Source organism: the organism of the source record quoted next, unplaced genomic scaffold, assembly GCF_019419815.1.
Source record: "Pyrus x bretschneideri cultivar Hongxiangsu unplaced genomic scaffold, Pyrus_bretschneideri_v1 Contig34, whole genome shotgun sequence".
NCBI classification, from domain to species: domain Eukaryota; kingdom Viridiplantae; phylum Streptophyta; class Magnoliopsida; order Rosales; family Rosaceae; genus Pyrus; species Pyrus x bretschneideri.
The window spans coordinates 2379126-2393559 of record NW_025999657.1 but is presented as its reverse complement, the minus strand read 5'-3'; the positions used below and the strand labels follow the sequence as shown (position 1 = coordinate 2393559).

The 14434-nt window shown below is 37.2% G+C and overlaps 1 protein-coding gene across 2 annotated transcripts; it reads right to left on the bottom strand.

Moving 5' to 3' along the window:
- Positions 1-4652: 4652 nt before the first annotated feature.
- Positions 4653-14043, bottom strand: LOC103958559 (COP9 signalosome complex subunit 7). Of its 2 annotated transcripts, none has more exons than XM_048591577.1 (9): positions 13713-14043; positions 12876-12951; positions 9789-9877; positions 7116-7205; positions 6894-6938; positions 6729-6799; positions 6189-6327; positions 5203-5245; positions 4653-4984 (listed from the first exon to the last, which is right to left on the bottom strand). In XM_048591577.1, exons 1-8 carry the CDS (start codon positions 14040-14042, stop codon positions 5237-5239), a joined length of 849 nt encoding a protein of 282 aa, XP_048447534.1. In that variant the 5' UTR covers position 14043; the 3' UTR covers positions 4653-4984; positions 5203-5236. The 2 variants fall into 2 exon arrangements, with proteins under 2 accessions (XP_048447534.1, XP_048447533.1); XM_048591576.1 differs by having other exon boundaries at positions 5203-5294; positions 13713-14042.
- Positions 14044-14434: the final 391 nt, after the last annotated feature.

The following is a 14434-nucleotide window of genomic DNA, read 5'->3' as shown; positions in this document are numbered from 1 at the left end:
AAAATTCCCTCCCTTCTTTCCTCTGCAACCCTACCCTCCCTCATCTCTTCTGATCTATAGCCTGCCTCAGCTCCCCCAAATTGTAAAACACCTACAGCCTAGTCCCCATCTCGGCCTGGTTCAAACCTTCCATCCCTCTCTCCTCTGTACGCAACTGGTCTCCAGTCTTTTTGACATACTCGAGTTCAGAATCGACCACATCAATGCCGGTGAGGTCGTACTCGTTGTAGAGAGCTGAGATCTCGCAATGGAGTTGAGTGGCCTTGGCGAGATCGAGCCGCTCGGGGTCATCGGAGGTGAGGGATCCGAGTTTACTAAAGAAGCGGAGGGCTCTATTAGAGTAGTGGAGAAGATCGAATGAGGCATGGATTTTGGAGTTGGATGGTGAGGGTGCGGATAGAGGCGAATGGGTCGGAGAACTCGGATCGGGTGTGGTGAATGAAGGACTGGAGGGCGGCAACGGAAGATCGTATGGTGGAGAGGGCAGAGAGCTGGGCGTGGTGAAGGGAAGAGAGTTGGGCGAGGGGGTCAGAGTGGCGGGAGAGGACCTCGGAGCGGAGAGAATGAAGGGTACAGGTTGCAGAAGGGAGGGAGGGAGAGGGTTGGGGGAGGTAGAAGACGGGTGGGTTTTGTTTTTTGTTTGTTTTTTTTTTTTTGAATTTTTAATTTCCACGTGGACTCCCTTAATGACACGTGACGTCTAGTCATTGTCCACATGGGTGCCGCATCATCAGTTAACGGGAGACTTAACAGCCAGACTAACGGATATATGAGACTGTCCCAAAATTAACACTTTAGGTATGACTTTAGAACGAAAAAAACTTCATGTACCAAATGTTGAAAACTACGAAATCTGAGAGTAGTAAACTGATATTTATCCTAAACTATATATATACTATGCGTGCATAACTACCATATGCAACGTGCCTGAGAGATATGAAAAGATGATATAAAAATTTCTATTCAAAGTGCAACTATTTATAGGAAAAAAAAAAGGAACTTTAATGAAAAGTTGGGGTATTGTTTATTTTAATGAAAATTCATATTTTTACACAAAAAAGTCAATTCTAATATTATTTATTTTATCCTTTATTTTATCATTATTGTTAAAACTCAAAACTTTCAAACTTTTTTCTTAAAAAAAATAATAATAAAAAAAAAGTCAAGATTGGAACCTAAGCCTAGACTTTTCGCAACTATATAGACTGCTTACAGAGCAATCTAAAACCACCCTGATTGCCACCTGCAGCCATAGACTCTCCACGACAGCTACCGCTTCACTTTCCGAGTCATTCCGCGCTTTTTTATTTTATGTGGTCATGGTTAAGTCATGTCAACATTTTATATTATTTTTTTATCGAGATAATGAGACAAAAAAGAAGAAGAATAATAATAATATAAAATATTAACGTGACTTAATCGTGACCACACAAATAAAAAGACATGAGAAATGGAAGGGCAGAGAATCTGCCTACCTCCACGACACCCGTAGTTCCTTCACCTCCTGCTTAGGCTTCCACCGTTTTCTAGAAAACCTCCACCTCCCAGTTGCATAGCCTACACTAGTCAGCAAAATAGGGTATTGGAAAAATATTATTTTATGAAAGGGATAAGTATAAGGAGGCAGATGATACTAAGAAGAAATTTCTCCTTGTCGATTAGAAGATTAAAAAGAGAGGTCTTTGTTTTTTGTTTGGCCCTTTATAAAAGGTTGGGCTAAGTTAAAATAAAACAAAGCTAAAACTATTTCCTATTTGAAATTAACAATAACAATAAATTAAATTTTGGATTTCTACAAATTTCAACCAGAATCTAATTCTAATTTTACTTTATTCTAATGTTTCCTCAACTTAATTTCTCTTATTTTGATTACGAATTTGTAAATGAACCATTAGAATAATATTAAGTAAACTAACTTTTTAAGTCAAATTCTCTTTAACACAAAACTCCTATTAAAGCTGTAAGAAAATTTGAAAAATGAGGGCTAAAAGTCATTGAGTAGATTAAAAATTCTCGGTTTTCAAAATTTTCCGCAGCAAGCAAGTAAATTTTCCTACTTTGATGGTTGTCTTCAAAGTTTAGCCCACCTGAATTTTATATCCAGGATACGTCCTTCTTTCAACGTCTCAACTATTCAAATGTCTCCAATTTACTTACATGTTTGAATCTTTAGTCTTCCAAGCAAGCAACATGTATCTTCTCAACTTGCTAAGAAATGTTTCAGTTTTTTGACTTTTTTGGGTAAACATATCTCTTGACAAAAACTAAGGAAAATGTTCATATACATGTCATCTAAACAATTTTCTCAAAGAAAGCAAATATATAATTTTCTTTTCATTCCATAATACCACTCAACGGCGGAGCCACGTCAAAAGCTACGGTGGGCTGTAGTTTAGGAAGGATTTGTGGCAATATGTATGTACTTTAGTGTATGGTATAATATAATAGACGAAGAAAGTGCAATAAGAATTATTTTCTAATGAAACTAGCCCAGTACATATTTAGCACAACTAAAAATATAAAAATTATCATGAAAATTGTGATGTCATTTTGTTCAAGTTATGCTTTGATTCGGTTGGCTTTATATTATTTTCAATCAATTTTTTTTAAGATTGTCTTTACTTCTACTTTCATTGTTTTGTTTTCTGCTAGTTGTGAAGTTGTAATTGAGATAGTTAATGTATCAAGTTTTCTACCTTCTTTTTGTATTTGCATCTAGATACATGTGAAACTGGATGGTTTATTGTATTTTTTATAGTTTGCAATTGCGATGCTTATTGAGTTTATGACAAGCAGATTTTAAAGTATACAAATACAAAAGTTAAACTTAAGCTTTTGTATACAACACGTAAGTAACAAAAAATATCATTTAATTTTAGGGTGATTTTTTTTTCTTTTGAGCTAGTCTACCCATAAAAAAGTTTATGGCTTTGCCCTTACCACTCTCAATAAATGTAGTTTTCACACCCATATTTTATTGATTTCAAAATCCTTTTTTTTTTTTTTTTATAATGGAAAATTGGAAAAGAGGATCAAGGTATAAAGCAAAACATAAGTGTGATAATTGTTACCTTAATATATTACATGCACACAAGGAAATCCAGCCTGACCCAACCTACTCATGCTATCGATGTGGAGGCATCAATTTAGTTCCTGTGGGTTTTTGAGGATCAAAAGAAATTGTTAGAATTCCATGAAAAAGTCTTGGGAGCTAAGATGCATGCGAGTTTCAAACGACCATAAAACCCTAGTTGTTCTTGCCCTAGGTTTTCCAACTTCCTCAGCCGACCTTTCTCTCTTTTCTATGGTGTTTTCATAGTTGTCCGGGCCTAACACCACTCACTTTCTCAAACTTAATCAAACTACCTTCTATGGCTTAATCAACTTAAGCCCTTCCTCGTTGGTCATGACCCTTGGGCTATAACTATTAGGATTCCTAAGTAGGAAGGAAATCTGGTTGCAATATTTGTAGAAATGGAATTCTAATTAGGATTTTATTCTTTCAAGATTAGTCTAAAGTAGAATATCATTCTATTAGGGTTGTAGAAATGCACTTGTAGATTTTTCCTTTTGTCTCGGGCCATTGTATGACAAATTACATGCATTGTTCTAAAAATCCTCGCCGAGCACCTTTTAGGCACTAGACGGCTGACAACCGCCCCGATTAATGCCTAGGTATTTGAAAATTAAGAAAGGGCCCCTAGACTTGCTGAGGCACCTGCCTAGCTCGTCCAGGCACCTGCCTAGGTTGCAACTCACTTAAACAGAAAACTGATAATTTTCATTTTGCATTTTATTTTTTTCAATAAATTGTAAGAGACTTGTTGAATACTTAAATGAACATACTTTATATGCTTGTTTCCCATATTTTTATTATGTTCCAATACGTCATAATATATAAGTCATTCTATTTTGTAGTTTTAAGTATAAATAAACACTTATTTACACGAAATATAATAGATTTACTTAAATCCACCTAGTCCGCCTAAGCGCCCGCCTAGCCGCCAAGACACTAAGCCCCAGTCCGCCGTTCGATTAGTGCCTAGCGTCTTTTAGAACCTTGATTGCAGGTAGTTGTACTTGTAAGTAAGGTTTTATATGCAATATGCGTTGTAATACTAACACCTAACGTAGAAGAATTTTAAAGGAAAACAAGAACAAGTTTCAACATTACCATCTCTTCTTCTGTCCAGGACTTCAAATGCAATGTTTGCACACACCTTAGAAAAACCTTCAGCGCGATAAAAAAAAAAGAATTGCAACAACCCAATAAGAAAGTAGGTCTGGAAAACTACCCTGCCTCAAGGCACCCGCGATCGTCTTTAAAGGCCAATTGGCGCGCACATGAGTGCATGCCTAGAAGCTAGTTACAAATGAAATTAGATCGGTGTGAGCTTCAAATGTTTTTTTTTTTTTTTTTTTTTTTTTAAACAAGAAACAAATTACAAATAAGATCCTTGACGGATCGTTATACCAAACATATTAGCATTTATTAGCAAACCAGACACATGAATGATCATATTTATGTCCTAGCATAGCAAATCCATCAAGCTCCTACTGACAGATCCAAAAGCAACTTACTGCATTTGACCAAAATGTGAAAGTTCTTTAGGTTTATAAAAGCACTTCTTTATGAAGCACTCCCAAAGATATATTCCAAGGAAAACTAGAATTTTACTAAAAAGTTCGACTTACTGCAATAAAGTGCACTCCGTTGGATGAACCTTTAAAATTGTATATAAAAAAAAGACCAGTTTGAAAAACCAAAATCATCACTCTAGGAATGGATTGTCGGAAACTAATTTTGCCACACCAGTTCTAAGTTATAAATACACATGAAGTTTCGAAATGTCTCTACGCAAGCAAGTGTGCTATACAACCATCCTTAAGCAACTGAGCATGAAATAATTAAGCTCTCTGAATATGGCAGTGCTCCAGATATAAACCCACTCCTTGCACTCGTCAACTTATTGGCGACCTCCTCCTGCAATACGAATTTCATAAGATTAAAAGGGAATGATTTCTGATGCAATCCATACATTATATGCTAGCCTGAACCGAATGGATATGCTCATACTGTCAACAAGGCCACAGTAATTAACACACATCACTTTGGTTCATCGCCATTGATACATACATTTTAATTTTGAAGGGGTGGAGGTATAATAAAAACACATGGTTAAGATGTCTGAATTTTAATACCTCTTGGTTCGGGTTCGATCTTCTTCATAGTCCATTAGTCCAGCTGTTTCACCAAACAGAATGTCATCAATGGCTTGGAAGTCTCGCCCACCCTGTGCCAAGTAAGTAAAACAAGTTGACCAATATATATCACAACCACGAAAATTTCTCCCTCACTCCCTCCCCAGGGCATTTTAGAAGTTCATGAAAAAGAATCCTAGTTAACCAAGCTTCTGAGTCTCGCCCAAGTAGGTACCCCTAATTCTCACAGCTTTTGATACAGAGAAAACAACAGAAACTGGGATCCGTGGAGGTAAACTTTCTAGAGTTTTTGAAAAAGGAAACAGTTTTAATTGCTTGCCTTCTTATTTGGAATATTTTCTGTATTTTGACAGGTTGAAGTTGTATGAAATTTGTTGTATCTTGGTTCTAGGCTCCTAGCATGCTGCCAAGTTTGATAAAAGCTCTTCTATACAAAACAAAAAGGAAATTTGTCCTTGACATACAAAGGATAGTGGCAGTCCACAATATGGAAACCAAAAACTTAACTAATGCATACCCACAAAGGCATCTCATCTACCTTTTTCTTATATTTCTTTTTTTCATTCCGAAAAGATAGGAGGAAAAGATAAACAACAAAAAGCTAAATAACCGAAAACTCTCAGACACACTAAAGAACCTCTGCCTGCCAGTCAAGCCAAATAAAAGAGAAGACACTAAACTCAGTAGAAATGAAGCCCAGAAAGCTGACAAAAACTGCTCTGTCCCGTTACTCAACCCCTACTCCCACATAATGTTTAAAAATCCTTTATTTCTTTCCAACAATACCACCCATAGCACAGCCAGAACCAAGGACCCCCAGATAAGCCTGGCGGCCCTGGCCTTTTTTTCCTTTATAGGACATCTTATGACTCCAGCAAAGAAAAGAGAAGTAATCCTAGATGGTGCATCACAAATAACACAAAACAAAATTATGACTACATAGGTTGATGATGGATTCAACTTACCTTGTTATTGACAGACTTCTTTACTTCTTCCACCCTGTCCTTGACTGCCTTTTTGTGTATTGCATCCAACTCACACTTTTTATCTGCCCATTTGATCTTCTCTTCAATTGTCAGAAGCGCATTGTTTGTAGTGTCTAGCCTGATAGTTTCAAATTATTACTATAATCATCATCTACTCAAGATTTTTTAAACAGTACTCTTTTCTACATTATGATAACTAAAAAAACGTTTTTGGAACAGAAAATGTCCAGGTAACAATTTGTTTATCATGATGTAAGCTTTTGTTTTCACTTTTCAGTTTTCTAAAAAATTTAAAAAAAAAAAAAATGAAAACGGAAAAGTACTCGAGTTTTCAAGTTTCATTCTTTTGAAAACTGATTAGATGAGAGTGGAAAAAGTGCAAATACACAAAATGAGTGGGAAAAAGACCCACGCCTCACTCATTTAATAAATTAAGGGAAGAATGCAAATACACAAAATGATGAGAGTGGGAAAAAGACCACAGACAGAGTGACCAACTAAATACAGAAATATGCATACCAATCATCTAAAGTCTGTATCAGATTCCCTAGTTGTCCAGGTCTCAAATCCCTCCCAGCTGCAAACTGAACCTGGAAATAAAATGATGATTAAGATAGAACATTGAATCCAAAACATATAGGAAATCATCAAAAGAGTCAAATGTAATAATCAAGGATATCCAACCTCGAAAGATCTTCTCAAATGATCCAACTTCCCTTTGACTATGCCCTATACACAAGACAATGAAAGATTAGCCTTTTTCAGCTTGCAACCTTTTCAGTATTTCCTTATTACTGGCTTGAAAGAAATCATCTCATAAATTGAGAACAAATATATTCTTTTCTTTTAAAACCAATGGAATTTATGACATTTTTTTTTTCTCATTAATGAATAGGGGGCACATACCGCATACATGCAATCATTGATAAGAAAGTCTTCAAGTTCGCGCACATTTGAAAGATCAAGCTGCTCAAGAAGTTGATCGTATGATATTACCTGGTAAAAACAGAAAACTTTAGAAACTGTAGAATACCTACCAACTCAGAAGGTCCATATGTCAGCTATATTACTCTAAGATCAGGAATTTAGGAAGGAAAAGAATGTTCATTGGATATTCAAGACGAAAGGACAGGATACCCACCATGGTATTTGTTTGGATAAGAACATAATTTTATTAATTAGTAAGGAAGAAAAGCTGGACAGAGGTTCAAGGCCGAAGGGGTAGAGGAAGACCTAGAAGAACTTTGGAAGAGACTCTAAGAAAAGACTTAGTACTTGGATCTAACGGAAGACGTGATACACAACCCACCGCAATGGCGTTCTAGGATTCATATAGCCGACGTTGTTGTTGTAGTAAGGAAGAAAAGCTACAGCTACAATCATGGTAATAAGTTCATCATAACCAGTCTAATTATATCAACAGAAAAGAAAAAAGTCCCACTACTCAATTCAAACACCAACCCCCTCCCCTTTAATAAAAATGGAACTAGAAGCTGGAAACTAATTTTATCCCAAAAGGAATTAAACAATCTACCTCTTTCTGACCGAACCCAAAAAGAAGCCCACATCGCACACTGCCAAAGGATAAAGTGATTTTCCCAATACCCCAGCTAGTTTCCACCAGCAACAAACACCCAGATGTTTTGGCAAACTGTGTTTGCTTTTCTAACCTAATCCACCCAATTTTCTCCATGAAATAAAAGGGGCCAAATAAAAAATATTCCAAATCCTTTTGCTTTTCTTTAAAGAAGTCTGGAAACCCTTCAACATGTTATGCATGTGATGAAGGATAAGTTACTGCAGAAGAAGAAAGGTAAATAGAGAAAAAAAAGGGGGATGTGGAAGAGAGAAAGTAGGATAGCAAAGTCAGGATAGTACCCTTAGTTTTTAAATATAATATTAGACTTATGTTACATAAAAGGGACATAACTATTTTATCTCTTTGGTTGATAAAGAGGGTTTTCTTCAATAATAGTGTAGATTATAAGTCAAGTGATGCGTACTATCCTTTGATTATTTTACTTTTCCCTCCGGTTTCCAGCCAACATCAAACTCCCAGAAATCCCTGAGGAAAACTTCTAACAATGATAAAGCTCAGGAAGATATCTTCCACGGCACATAACAAGGGGGTAGTCATTTTATAAACAGCATTTAGAGCCAGCCATGAAATAATTTACCTAAACTTATTAGAATCACTATATATGAGAAGTATTTATTCTTATTTTTGTTTCTAGTTTTAATTTGGTCTTATAGGAGAACCCTATCATGATTCATTTGAGGCAACTTATGTTTGCAAGCGGGCCCACACTATTCCGTAGAGCATATAATGAATAAACTTGAGGAGGCAGCACCACAGCAGCTATAATTTTTTCCGAGGCTCCCTTCCCCTTTTCATCTCTTTGCCCTATCTTTTCTCACCTTCGTAAAATATGATAACCACCAGAAAAGGAGACAACTTTTAGTGCATAATATTGATTTTGAAAGGATCATGGGAGGCTTACCCTATATCAACATTTACTTACAAAAACTTAAAGAGTAAGAATAGTTTCAGTTTCCCTAACTTATGCCTATAATGAATTCCGAGTATTTTGTGCATAAGAACCAACATTTTAGTGGCTGAAGAAGTTCCTACTGCTGCCCGAGCCTTTTCCCATTTATAGAGAAAGAAGCATGCACGTGTGGTTTCCTCACATACCCCAAAGAAGGTCAACAATGGTTTATTCTAGTGGAGGCCGTGGTGGTACAGTGGTAGTGATCACATAGAGCATGGTACCTTTGATATTTGTGTGGCCAATACTGAGAGTCATGGTCATATAGAAAACAGAATGGTCTAAACAGTTTCTGCCAGAGTCACAGAGTATAGGGTAATGAAGAAATAAATGTTCTATCAGCTCTCCTTCAACAATTTAGATAGGCTTAGAATAGACCTCCTAGTTTGGACAATTTTTATGTGATCATTTTTAGTTCTGCCTGTAGTTTCTTTCCTAGTCATGTGAGTAATTTTTGGTAAGCATTTGGGATGCAAAAATTAAGTTCACTAGTAGGTCCACTAAATTTTTATTTTTTTTAGGCCCACTCTCTTTTGTCCTGCTCATATACATAAACTGGAGAGGAATAGCCACAATTTCTTCTGATCCTCCTTCTTCCTCTCTTTTTTATCCCCCAATCTCTGAATCTTTGCTATCTTCATCTAATGCAACTTCCAACTTCACTGATAAAAAAGTTCTAGCCTTACTTTGTCTCAGAATTTCAAAAGCAAGCTTTTTACCACCTAGGCAACAAGACCTTGAGAAATCTCATATGAACATTGATTTGAGAAATACACGAACTAAAGCAATTTCACCCAAAGCCCCTATATTCTACACATGGAAAAATGAGGTAGCTTTCTTTCCTGGCACAAAAGTAAAATATTTGACCATTGTAAGAAATTTTAAGAGATATTAAACTGCATTAGTGTAAGGTGTAAGTTCCATAATCCAATAAGGGACTAGTCGGCAATTTCAAGTAAGATATAACCAGACTGCAACTATAAAAAAAGGGTCCAGCAATAAGAGTATGATATCGAGCTAATTCTTATACCCTGTTCATCTCAGCTAGAGAAAGCACAGTAAGTTGCTTCAGCTTGGTGATTTGATCTGGGACTAGTGGTGGAAGACGGCTAGCATTACCTGCCACTCATTCAGTCAATAAATTTCTCATTCCTAGGTATGTGAAATAAGGAATATAAAAATTTCAAGTGTCACTGCCAATGTCAAAATCCAATGAAACAACTAAAAATATGACTGATCTAAGATCTTATGGCTCCTTAAACAACATCTTGTCCAATACAGAGATAATTTATGTAGTAGTAACATAAGTAGACCTAACAATTTCACATCATTAGATCCCAAACAATCAAATAAACTGAAGCGCTAAGCTGCCTTACACATTGAGCACTAATGAAAGGCAACAGTGGCTTGATAATAATATTGTTGATTGTCCCCATGACGTTGTACAACAAGTACACAATGAACAAGGACAACTTTTAGTTTTGCAGGTAATGTTTGTCAATGTATGCATACCAAGAGGGCTCCTAACACTAGCTGGTCTCTCAGTTATTATGAAGTTGTGTAACATACTGCAATAACTTTGCTATTTACTGAACTAATTTTCATCACTCCCTTCCCGAAGTATTAAAGGTGATGGAATCAAGGTTCAGAAACTCTGCCTTTTTAAGTATATAACCGCAAAATTTTTCTTTTACGTCATAATGAAAGATGGCATGCTATGATGGGATAGAATGCTATTTAAGGAAAAACATATTCATAAAATAGTGTCTTGAATATGTGGTGATACAGAAAAGGAAAAAATACAAAATGACCACATACACAATTAGCTTGGGGAAAATGAAATAGAACAGGCTCCTAGAGTTTGGACATTTCAAATACGATTAATGGATGTACCAGTTCAAAGTAGTGTCTTATCAGTATTTAGTGTAGTATTAAAGTAAAGAGGACAGAAAACATGGGTGGGGATAATTAAAAAATATATAACAGCATCCTACTATTATAATAAATAAGCCCTGGTGGGATAAAATGGATAAGCATGAATAGGTGGGACAAGGCTCTACAATTGTTTAGGTTTATATCAAACCTGCCAGAGGAAAATCAATGTTACCCTTCATTTCCAGAACTATGACGCTTTTCACAGCATATGCAAGCATACCAGAACACACCAAAACATACCAATCACAGTTAGGAGTATGAATCCCACATCAGGTCAATTGGTTTTATGGTGGACCATCAACTTTTAAGTCTCACCCCCCCCCCCCCCTTTTCTTCTCCTTCTCATGTCACATCCACTTCAGAAGCTACCTGTACCGTCTCTGCTTCTTCCATTTCTTCTGGCCCCACATCATCTGCAGTGGTTCCCTCCATCGCCTCTGCTTCTTCTCTCCCTCCAGCCCTAATCTGGCCCACTTTCTTAAGCTTACAGTGACCAATTTTCTTACCTGGGCTTTTCAGATACGCCTGTTTCGCATTGGACATGATTTATTTAAGTACGTCAACAGTTCGTTTCTTGCGCCTGCTGCTCGTCTGCCTGCTTCTGGCGATGCCCCTGCCCAACCTAATAAGCATCTTCAATTGTTCAAGGTTGATCAACTTGTCTATAGCTACTTGGTTTCCACCCTCTCTGAATCTACTATGTCTCTCGTTGTTGGCAAGACTTCTGCCAAGGAGATTTGGAATACACTCCATCAACACTTTTCCCAAGCCTCCCTTGCCAATTCAATGAATCTCTGTTTTTTGTCTTCTTGATATGACCAAGGGCACTCGCTCGATTCATGAATATTTGAAGGGGGCCAAGTCCTTGGCTGATGATTTAGCCTCTATCCATCCGCCCGTCTGACTCAGATCTTCTTCGCGGATTCGGGAAGACTATGTCATGTTTGTGACGTCCATTCTGCAGCTGGATGCTCTTCCTTCCTTCAGTAATTTGCGGGCTCGTCTGCTCACCTATGAGGATCAGTGTAATCGCCTTAATTCTACTGCTCCTGCCCATGCCCTCATGGCTGCCCAAAACCGTCCTCCACCGCAACAGCTGCTTGTCCAGCATCAGCAGCAACAGCAGTATGTTCCCCAGCCATAGTAGCAGCAAGCACCCGCCATGGTGGTTTGGGCCGGCGTTGAGGTGGTTTTCGTCATTGACGTGGTCGCGTGGACGTGGCAATTATCAGCAGGATAATAATTGGGGTCCTCAACCTAATGTGGCTCCTGGGTTCTTGGTGCACCCACTGCAACTCTCCCGGCAACCATTTCACAGCCTGCCCCCACCGTCTTAACATGGCTCCTTGTGCAGGTTTTCAAGCCTTCATAGCGAGTGTCCCTCCTGCTCCACACAAATACTATGATCCCACATGGTACTTAGACACCGGCGCAACCCACCACATGACTTGTAATGGTGCTAATCTTCAGGACTCGACATCTTATAATAAATACAAATTTCAATTCTTTTTTCTTGAATATATTATTACCCCCACAAAAAAAAACTAATGTCGGCACTCCAAAAGAAGAATCCCACCACATCCATGCAACCAATTTGCTGGCAGTATGAATCCCACATCAGGGAAACAAGGAACCTTGTATGTTCTTATAAGTAATGGGCTACTACTCATATTGCCAATTGGTTTTATGGTGGAACCTAAACTTTCTTCATGGTATCAGAGCATATTGTCTCTCATGTAAAGCCCAACCGCCACACGTGCTCTACCTCACTCAATTTGTGTTGTCCACATACTAGGCTTGAAACTTAGCCACACATAAGGGGGTGTGTTGAGAGTGTGAATCCTACATCTGGGAAAGGATGGACCTTCCAGGTGCTTATATGTAATCGAGCTACTCCATATATTGCCAATTGGTCTTATGGTTGAACCTCAACTATCTTCAATCACTGATCACCTTCTATTTTAAACTATGACTAGATGAATCCTTGATAGTTTCGAGACTCTAGAAAACTATAAAACCTTTGGTATCCAATACCAAACATCTAATGTTTTCAAACAACGAAAAACATCCTTATTTAACTAGTTGGCAAAATGAAAAAAGTTAATTTAATTGAAGGACAAATAAAAGTATATAATGTATCCCCGCAGGTGGTGCAAAGCAGTTTGTGCAGAAAGTTTCTTACTCTTATAGTCGCTCCATGTTCCATGAGCAAAGAGGCGAAGCAGATCAATGTATACAGCATATCCAGTTCCTTGAAGCTGCATTGAAATTAATTTACAAGAGTAGAAAAATAATATGGTCAAGAATCAAACAATGTCAAGTAAGATAATCAAGGAATGGTGATTTGATAGTCAAATCGAGAACCAAGAGTAAAACTTAACTACACTAATAAAGAAAGAAAATAAAATGGGACGGCATGCTTTACCCCCTTATTTCACCTTTCGCAATTCCAGTAAACAAAGTTATATCAATAACATGAAAAATAAAAGAAATTTTATTGGATTGTTAGTTAACACTAAAGAAAGCACAAATTCAATTAGCTCATCAAAGACACCATCTACTAGGCTCCAATTTCGATGCGGGATTAATACTAAGTAAGTGATCTCTTTGGGCTCTAATGGGTATCCATATTTTCCATATTTAACCAAACATGCATATCAGATATATGATTAACATTCCCTTTGTTTTAAATTTCTCAAAACGCCTTCTATTTTCTATATTGAAATAAAACACAAATTATATTGGAACTCATTCTAATTTGATATTAAAAACCACTTTCTAGTTTCTAATATTGGGATCACATACTAAATCAAACCCAAATTTACAATCTTGCATAAAACCCAAACGAGAACACTAATTACCTTCAAAATCAACAAATACTAGAAAATCTAAGGGATACCCAGAAGCTCTAAAGCATGGGACTAGCAGAATCTAAAAGCACTTAACCAAAAAGCACAAATTTGAAACAAAACCCAAATTGTATTCAGGCAAGCAACAACAAGAAAGCAAAGAGAGTTACCTCGAGCACATTGGGGACAGCCAAAATCTCAGAGAAAGCGAAAAGAGAAGGATGGGAGGTGACTTGGACTATGAGGCTGACGAGAGAGGACCCCTGGAGACTAGAGGCTTGCTTCACGAAGTGCTCGATCACTTGAGCTTGCTTCTGCTCTACCTCCATTGAACCCCTCTTTGAGAACGGAAAGAAAAAACCCAGATTTTGGTGGGAAGAGAGAGCTTTTTCTTTTCTTTTTCTTTTTTTTTGGTAAACGGAAAGAGAGAGAGCTTGAAAAGACGAATTGAAGGATGAATTTTGGTGGTTTTGGAAGAGGGAATATTGGGTCCTGTACATTTGATATTTATATTATTTTGTTTTGGGCGAAATTTATAGTAATGATCAAAAGGTTTGGGCTGGTCACCGATCGGTTTTCTCCCTTCTCATTCTCAACTCTCTCCCACTTCTCTTTTTATCTTTTTTTGGTATTATTATCTCTACAAAAAAATATAAAATATTGATGTGACTTAATTGTAACCGTTTAAGTATAAATAAAGGGAACAGGAGAGAAATTAGAAGGAGAGAGAACCTCCTCCCTACCGATCAACCCAACTGAGTAGGGTGGAGTTAAGTTAGAGTATTATTGATTTACTAAACAAGTAAATTGTAACAATGGTCAATCAACTTTAATCTAATTAGAGCAATGTTCCCTCAACTAAAAAGTCATGACCATTGGTCCCTTAACTCAT